Source organism: Orussus abietinus, unplaced genomic scaffold (genome assembly GCF_000612105.2).
Source record: "Orussus abietinus isolate OABI.00-Male unplaced genomic scaffold, Oabi_2.0 scaffold88, whole genome shotgun sequence".
NCBI classification, from domain to species: Eukaryota; Metazoa; Arthropoda; class Insecta; order Hymenoptera; family Orussidae; genus Orussus; species Orussus abietinus.
This window is the reverse complement of record NW_019394252.1, coordinates 320,685-330,100: the sequence shown is the minus strand read 5'-3', so window position 1 is coordinate 330,100 and position 9,416 is coordinate 320,685. Positions and strand designations below refer to the sequence as shown.

Genomic DNA, 9,416 nt, shown 5'->3' with positions numbered 1-9,416 from the left:
GCTGCATCATCCTTGCCTTTTTAAGTGAAATCCACGTCGATATATTTCCGTCCGGCGCGCCCGTGCTCCGGGACGGTCTCCCTTCGTCTTCCTCCGCGCGAACCTAACCGAGATAAGCCCCCCTCGTCCAAACAGAATTATTATCCCGCGACGGAAGACTCCGATTTACTGCGAAATAAAACTTGTCCACCTCGTAAAACCCTGTTGCCGATATACTCGGGGCTCTTTCCCTGGGACGATTTATCATCGTCATTCGTAAGGCGAAGCGCTACCGCTCTTGAGCACCGTGGAACAGCTGGGAGACCAGAGGCATCTGGACAATTTGAATAATTTTGAGAACGAGGACGATTTGGAGCACTTATACTTTGAGGGGAGGCTGGGTAACCTGGAGAACGAAGATCACTTGGAGGACAAGTTGAAGAACCAGGACGAAGAGGAAACCATGGGTGATTTGGAGAACATGAACAACTTGGAAAGCCAGGACAACTCGAAAAACCGGAATAACTTAGAGAATAAGGACGACTTGTAGTACCAGAACGATTTGGAGAACATGGGTAACTTGGAACGTCAGGACAACTCAAAGAACCATAACACAACTTGGAGAATGTTGGACTTCTAGTAATACCAGGACAATTAAGCTACTCGGGAGAACTTGGAGAACCGCGACGACTTGGAGTACCAGGACGACTCGGACACTCGGGACCTCCCGATGGACCAAACTCTTGCAGACCCCGTAGTACCTGGCGAACGCTTCTCCCCTGCCACGACCACACTTTTAACCAAAGCCAGCCCTCTCTCGCTTTCTCTCGAAGAGCCCAGCGGAAGTCTGGGAGGAATCAGAAGCTCCTCCCGCGGCTCTCGCGTGCGCTGCCGATGAATGAGGAATTAATTGCGGGATCGCCGTTCGGATTCGCACGTGGCCCCGCGACTCCCACGGCCCGCTGCCGGAAACGGAAGTGCAGGGATCCTCCGTTCCTCTTTCCTCGAGGACCCCGCCGACGGACGGCGATGCATGACGACGATCGTCGAGAGCTCGGCTCTCCGGGGTGAGCACCGAGCTCTCGGGGAAGAGGCCAGAGCACTTGGCGTGGCTCGCTCGGTTATTATCGTAGTTTAGGCCGTTAATATTAATGGACGCAGAGCGGGTACACCGTGCTACGACGAGCCCGGATCTTCTTGCCCCCTCCTCCCTCGCCCCCCCCTCTCCCTCTGTTATTCTCTCGACGTAATTGAATAGACGCAGCTGTGAGTACTCCCGTGCTCGTAAAACATTAATGGCCCCGCGGCTAACGCACCGTACCTAATCATTTTCCATTATTCCACCGATGTCGCGAGCCGATCCCGCACTAAAGTCGATCTTGACCGCTGACGGTCTGCAGGAACATCCGGCCAGTGCGCCCTGCCATCTGGCGGTCGGGTAGAAACCAGAAGCAGAAGTCGGTAGCGCTCCGTGGACCCCTCTCTCTGGAGAACGAGGACCCAAACGATCGAGGGGCTGTTCACTTGGGAATCAGTGAAAATGATTTTTCCTTCCTTGACAGCCGATTGCCTTTCATGTCATATGATAGACAACCATGCGATTCGGTAAATCGGACATTCGGCCTTAAAATTGTAACAGTGTTTTGGTGATTTCCAAAGATTTTCACTCATTTTTACTTGCGATTTCCAGCTGATTTACGCATAACTTTCGCGCGTTAAAATCCATGATTTCCTTAGTGAACACCCCCTCGCAATTGGTGAAAACGTCCACTCGTCTTAATGTTGGATGAACAAGATGTATAGGTGACATTTTTTTGGCCGAGCCTCGGGGAAATATATCTTGACCTTTTTAGGCTTGCAGTAACGATTTATAGTTATTCTAGTTTTTTGGGGGGAATCGCTTCATAATTACAACTGTACCTCAATTTATGCGAGGTATCCGTTCTACGTGGATTCGTTTTATGCAAATGAATATCGCGTCGCATAAAGGCTGACAGGACAGAAGAGAAAATATTGGGAATAAAAACTGCGTAAAATGTGTTGTAATTCTCTGCGCAAGAAAGGGACGTGTAAATTGAGGGAGGGGGGTACCTATAATAGTAAAAGGACATGGACGAAAATTATCGGGTTAAAGTTGAAGCAATGCAAGTATTGCATTGGTCTGGGTGATTGGACCTAAGACATTGGTTATTAAACGGTAAACTATTGTGAAAATGTTTTTTTAGATATGTAACAAGTGACTTGGCACATAGAAACGAATATGACAGTCCTTAGTGACGTTGGTGGTTCGCAAATTTGTTAAAACTATTCCATGACTTCAAAACGATTAAGAGGCCTACTCCGACTGCGAAGCATTCGGGCTGAGGTCTGTAAAATAAACTCTCAGCTTCCTGATTTTTGACTGCTTTTAAAATGTTTAAAAAAGACAACTTCGCCTCGGGACTGCACTTGTCCAAAATTTATTTCAGTTTTTGTCCAGGCATTTCCGCAGAAACGCGTCAACTTTGTATAACCGTAATGGTAAACCAAAATCGAAGCCAAAAAATCTGAAAAGTGACAACGTATCCGCAGTCTTAGCATCTCCAAATTGAACTATTAAAAGGGCAAATCGATCCATGATAACAGACCTGAGAATTTATTTCGGAAATTTATGTAGGAGTGCTTCGCAGGTGGAGTAGGGTGAGTCCTTAACGCGTTAAATCCGAACTTAATTTTATCGTACGTTTCGTTAAGGCATCATAATTTTTTCCTGTGCGATTCTTGACTCTGTACCGATCCCATGACACCGATACCGCCTAAATGGAAAGTTTACTATCGGTCCCATGGGACACGAAGTCCCTGATATAGAGGATGTAATTGGGTATTCCAGAGTCGGAGCCCGAGTTCGATAACGACGTGTGGAAAAGAGACATTCTACCCAAGTACTCGAAGCAAACGCGCCGGTGACTCAATTGCACCGCCGTAATTTATCTGGTCGTCGTTGAGGACTTTTTCTCCAATTTTCCGGCCCGATGATCCGCGCTGTCTTAATTGGTAGAACCCAGTCGAGCATGAACGTTCGAAACTAGGAGGACGGTGAAAGTGCCGTCACCTGTAAGAATCAACTCCATCCGACGGTTGACAGGTCCCTACCTTATTCGGGCGTAGAGTCGAATCGAATTTCTGCAATCGGTCCCGGAAGCCGCTCGTTAAAGTCTCCGGCAGGGACGACAGGTCGATAAGAAGGCGGACTTTCTGGGTGTCTAAGGGAGCGCACCTAGCGATACATCCTGTCTCTAGAGCTTTATTTCACTTAGAATGTACAGAAACATACAAAAATTATACAGATCGCGAACTTCGTCGCTAAAGTCGCGCTTCGGTAAAGGTAACCCGTCATGGCGGCGCGATCTCGCGGGGTCTTCGGACCTTCTGTTCCGCATCTCACGGGGAAATGCTAAATCACAGGATATCCGAAACATGGAAAGTCGCCGTTGGCATCGAGATCCTCTTAATGGGAATTAATAGTTCGCAGTTAAAGCATCGGAGTGTTCTATACACCCACAGATCGAGCTTTAATTTCTCCTGGTTCCAGAACACCCGCGTCGTTCCTTTCATCGCTAATGGTTGATCCTGATAATCGCTTCGCGAGCACGAAACGAATTCCACTTTTTCGCATATAGCTTTTTCGCCATAATCTTCCGAATGGCGATTAGTGAACGCGACTTGACCCTTCTACCGAGGACTCGGTACCCTCTCAGCAAACCGTGTTGTAGATGGCCTCTTCGTCCTCCGCCGACACGTCCGAGATCTCCGAATGCGCCGCCAACTTGACGTAACCTCTGTCCTTCTCCCTGGTCCCGCAGACATCCGACGGTTTCGACTTCCCATCCCGGGCAGCTCTTCGCACTTCGTCCGGTAGTTCGCATATTTCCGCGTATATCTCCTCCGTTCTTGGAGGTGGGGTCGGGGGCAGGGGGGTCAAACTGTCCCTGACCTTGGAATAGGGTGGATCGAGGTCCCTCTGAGACTGGACCTCCAGGACGCTGGTGGAAACCGATCTTTGCACCTGTTGTCGACCCAGTCCAACCGGTACCAGGGCATTCGAGTCGGACTCCAAACTGGCGTACCTTTCGGGCGACCTCATGCCGATCTCGGGACGCACGGCGAACGTGAAGGATGCTGACTTTTTCGCAGGGTTCCTGCCCCTGCTACCCTGCGCTATCCTCGTGATCCTGTCTAGGAAACCGATCCCGCCGGTGTGGTTGCCTCCGGCGTTACCGCGCGAGTTGCTCCGATCGCGGATCGTACTCTTCCTGATGTGCTCCAGACCTTCCTTTAGACTCTGCAGGATCGGCTTCGCTTCCGGTTTCGACTTGATCTCCTTCAGGTGCAGCTCCTTCAGTTGGGTGCCCCCTGATACCGGCTTGGGGGGCGCCACCCGCGGCTCCGTCGCCCTTTGGTCCAAGGCTCGCCTGAAACACAAGATCGTCGGGATGTCATCCAAATGTCCAATTTTGTCCCAGGAAACGATTGCAATCCTGTGACCCGATCGGTCCTTGAAATTGAACGAGCAAATCCCCTCTCACGCTAAACAATTAAAACTCGAAAGATTTCAAAAGCTGACCAAACGCCGCCTCATTGAAATTGACCACGATTTTCCTTGTAGTCCCTTTAGAAATTAACGTATACCTCCTGAAGTTATTATCCGTCGATTAAAAATCAATATCTTATTTGATGCAATTACGTAAAGCATCTCTAAGTACTCTACAGCCGTTGTAAAAATACAAATGCATTTAATAATTGCCAAGGTGTTCCGACGAGGTATTCCATGTACACTTTGCGATTTAGGCGGACATCCAACCAACTGAATTTTTTTTTTCTTATCGCTCAGATGTGCAAACCACCATTATTTTTCTATAAACCGAGTACAACTTGCAATTCACTCTGCAATCACCTGCATGCGGAGAGCAGTCGTTGCATCTTCGGGGACGCCAATAGCCTTGCTTCGGATGGACATCCTAACCTCGCTCGTTTGACTCTTGGTGCCGTGGGTCCGGTCGCGACCAACTCCAAAAGCTCCGGAATCGCGGGATTAGGGATCGGCCGTTCTGGCATCAACGGAACCGCGCATCCCAAAACGATGGGACCTCTCGTTGCACCCTCGAGCTGCATCAGGCCGCTGTAATCTCGCGGCAGTGGTATCGGCAATGGTCCAGCCACCAGGCGAACCTGCCAAATTCAAAATCCCCCGATCGACTATTTCCTCGGTAGAGTAAACCTTGTATATCCAGGGAAAAAAAATTTAATACAGAAAATGCCCTCCTCGTAATCGGTTCAGCCACTACACGAGATTAAATACGTACCGTAACCTAAGACTACTTGGACACCTTTGTACCGTTTTTAACACATTCGCGACCGCTTACGTGAATTCACGTCTTTTCAAGTTCTCTTCCTGATTGCCGCTGACGTGAATTCACGTCATTTTAAATTCTATTCCTGATTGCCGCTGACGTAAATCACGTCCTGCTTAGTTGGCTCACTAATTGTTAGCCGGCGTGGCGCACAAATTTTATCATTTTTCTCCTTGCTTTAACGATACGAGTTTGCGGCAACCAGTTTCAGAATTACATTATTTTCGCCGGTACTCAGTATTTGAAACGGAAAATATTTGCCGGTCGCGAATGTGTTAACTGAAGCTGAGCGGTAGTTCGATCTTAAAACAATGCATCAAACCGATAATAACGAGGGGCTATTCGCTCAGGAAATCGAGGATTTTAACACACGAAATCATGGGGAAAGTAGCTGGAAATTACCAGCAGAAATCACTGGAAATCGGTGGAAATCACCAAAACAGTCACAATTTGAAGGCCAACTTCATTTGTCTGTCATATGAAATCAAAGGCAATCGGCTCTCAAAGAAGGAAATCGTGTTCACTGATTTCTGAGTGAATAGCCCCTCGCAATGCCAATATACCAGACCCAATATTTGCAGAAATTCTAAATATTAAACCAAAAAAAAAGCGACATAAAGAACAGGGACCAAGGACCTCCCTTTAATTAACTGAGGCTACTTTTCACGTGCTTGCTTTTGAATTGACAGTAAGATCCGATACTGAGGATCCTTTTGGACGTACATGTCACTTTCTTTCTACCTTAGGTATTTTAAACAACAAAACCAAACTTGCAAATATTATAGATAAAACTGGATAGGATTGATGAAATGAAAGAGTAAGGGTTGATCGAATGACCCCACGATGTCCAAGTAGTCCTAGATTGTGATACTTAAAACCAATACGTCCAGAAAATAAAGAAATAGCACTGTACGTTTTAGCTGTACATGCAGCAGATACATCGTGATAACATTGCTATATAAAAATGTTGCGCCGTGATTAGGCTTGAATATGAATATTTAAAGTACCCTGAGAGGCAAGTCCCTCCTGGCGAGTTGATGCACTCTGTAAAGAACTGCATCGCTTCCAGTGTCCAAACTGCCGCTTTGGCAGGTGGCGTAAAACTCGCCCCTTGCCGATAAGGCTGCGAATATCTCGTGACCATGAGAATCCAAGCACTGGGCGTATTGGTCTCTCTCCGAAGACCTTGAACTTTTGCCATCGGAAGCGATACCAGAGGTTGCGGCGATTCCACCCGAAATCGGCGCTCTTCGGGTGTCCTGGAATACGGCGGCTAATCGGAGCACCTCGCCAGCTCTGACCGTCGTCTTCGTATAATGAGCACGGAGGTTTCCATTTTCTGTGAAAAGTTTAATGATCCCCAAGGATCGGCAAATTGACATTTCGTCGCTACTAAAAAATAATCGCCGATTGAAACAAGGCAAGAAAGTGCTAGATAAAAATGAATATTCACAGAAAATAGGATTTCCTGTGAAAATTTTAAATATCCACAAAGATCGGCAAATTGACATTTCGACGCTACTGAAAAGGAACCGCCGATCGAAATAAGGCAACAAAGCGCTTGATAAAAATGAATATTCACAGAAAATAGGATTTTCTGTGAAGTTTAAAGATCCCCAAGGATCGGCAACTTGACATTTCGTCGCTACTAAGAAAGAACCGCCAATTGAAACAAGGCAACAAAGTGCTTGATAAAAATTTCACAGAACATACGATTTTCTATGAAATGTTTAAAAATCTCCAAGAATTGACAAATTGACATTTCGTCGCTACTAAAAAAGAACCGCCAATTGAAGGCAACAAAGGCAACAAAGTTCTTAATAAAAATGAATATTCACAGAAAGTACGATATCGATACAACTCTTTCTTTAAGTCGTTTCCAAAGGTGAACGATCGATTAAGTCGTCACTAGCGATGAGTAAACGGAATCCCGACAAAAGACGGATGCGCAAGAGATTCGTCACGTTAATCTACATTTGGCGCATAAGTCACGTCCTGTCTGAACTTTTTTAACGTGCAACATCGTTGCAACACAGGAATTCTCGATGCAGCCTTGCGCAAGATCCTTGTGGCAGGTCATCGTCCAGCAACGAGGCGAGGCTCGTAACCTTCCTTAATCTCGACTTGCCCATTGTCATTCAATGACTGTCGATAATACCGCGACGATGAGCTGCGCGCCGACGCAAGACTAACCTAAATGCAACCTTTTCGTCCTTGCGTAATACCTGCTTGCACCGAGGGAACAATGAGACGTAGGCACAAATCGTAAAGATTTTGCAGGATTTTATTCCCCTTGCGAGAACGATCAATCCGAGCTTTGATCAAACGCGTTACAATGTGTGATTCTTATAAATAGTCTAGAGGATTAGCTAAACGCGTGGCTCGTTTGCGGTTACTCTAACCTAACCAAAAATTCCATAGGACTCGAGCCTTAAATCTCCCCGTCCCTCGTAATTTATTTAAAAAATCTAACTTCAACCTGACCAATCTAATTTAATATTTCGATGAGCTTAAGGTGACGTGAAAGTGGCGTCCAAGAGATTTTGTTTATAAAACTTTTCTCCCAACTCGATTTACCGAATAGTTTGAAACTTTACAACGTGAATAGGGAGACGATAAGGAAGGTCCTGAAACTCATGAAATTTCGATTCTTTTCAAATTTCTTTATAGGTATTTTAAAAATAGTTTATAAAGAATGAAATCTCGCGAGTTTCAGGACCTACCTTAGGGTCTCCATGTTCACGTTTTAAAGTATGAAACGATTTGATACATCCAGGTCGTAGAAAAGTATTATGAACGATTGAGCTTTCGTATGCCACTTTCACATCCCCTTAAGCCTTAAATTTATGCGTTTCCGTTAATTTATCGAGAAAAGCTATCGGAAGAGGATTAGCTGGACGCGGTATACGTGGCTCGTTTGCGGTTACACGGCAGTCAACGCTATTACTGGAAATCGTAATCGCCGTTTCCTGGTTTGTTTCCGCGAAACAAGCCAGGGGGATGCACATCGGACAGGAGCATCACTTCGGAATGACAGGCCCGTAAAGAGAGGTCCCCGTTGGCCCCCTCTTGGGGACGTCTCACGCGAGGAAACTCGGCACGGCCATAATCGTTACAGTATAATGGCATAACGCGTGTACACTCCGTACTCTGTATACGTATCGTAAGAACCCCGTGACTTTCACCGGTCCGCGTGCCTATTACGTTACGTGCGCGGCACTCGCCTACGTTTAAACGCACGAACGACAGACCGAGCTCTGGGTTACATTAACAGATACATTGACATTCGTGTCACGGCCAGTCGCTGCACCCAAGAAAATGACCTCCCTTCTGCAGGCCGTATGCACCGAGTGCATCGACGCCTAAGCCCGGCTCAAGACACGCGCGAATGCCCCGGATGATCGGCCTCGATTTTCGACTTCGAGATTTTAAGATTTTAAGATTTTAAGATTTTTAAGATTTCAACATTTCAATGTTGAAACGTTTTAATGTTTCAACGTTTTCACGTTTTCACGTTTTCACGTTTCAACGTTTCAACATTTCAACATTTCAACATTTCAGAATCTCGGTGATGAACCGTTGCGTCTGTCTACAAAGAGATTCTATTCCTTAAGGTGAAGTGAAACATCCTTCAAACCAGTCGATTCGAATACAACACTTTTTTTTAAGGGTATTAGACCAAACTGTCCGAAACTTTGACACATCAGTCCTGATCATCTAAGAATTGTCCTGACACGTTAAAAATTTGGATTTTTCAAACAAATTTAACTCAGTCCAGACCAGAACCAAAATGGCGTCGAGCTCTCATATTTCGATCAATATACAATTGTCGAAGGCTCTGATATGAGAATCGAAAGGGTCAGGACAATTTTACGACAATTTAGAACACTCTGGTAATCGATAAACTCGCATTTGAACGGGATAAAAGCAAACAAAGTGTTGTATGCGCTTGTATGCCAAAACGATGGGAATACGAGGTCTCGGAGTGAAGATTTAATTGATCTGGAAATCACAGATGGCGCAGGGGGTCCCTCTGCAGTCAATTAG

General features: G+C 46.2%; 1 protein-coding gene across 2 annotated transcripts in view; it reads right to left on the bottom strand.

Annotated features, from left to right (window-relative positions):
- Nucleotides 1-3,266: 3,266 nt before the first annotated feature.
- The window catches only part of LOC105701901, a 90,709-nt gene continuing 84,559 nt past the window's right edge, over nt 3,267-9,416 (bottom strand). For both annotated transcript variants that reach the window (XM_023433928.1, XM_023433929.1), the window contains exons 5-7: nt 6,377-6,708; nt 4,913-5,187; nt 3,267-4,430 (exon numbers count right to left, since the gene is read on the bottom strand). In XM_023433928.1, the coding sequence (XP_023289696.1) occupies nt 3,713-4,430; nt 4,913-5,187; nt 6,377-6,708 (1,325 nt within the window). In that variant the 3' untranslated portion in view covers nt 3,267-3,712. The remainder of the gene's footprint in view (nt 4,431-4,912; nt 5,188-6,376; nt 6,709-9,416) is intronic.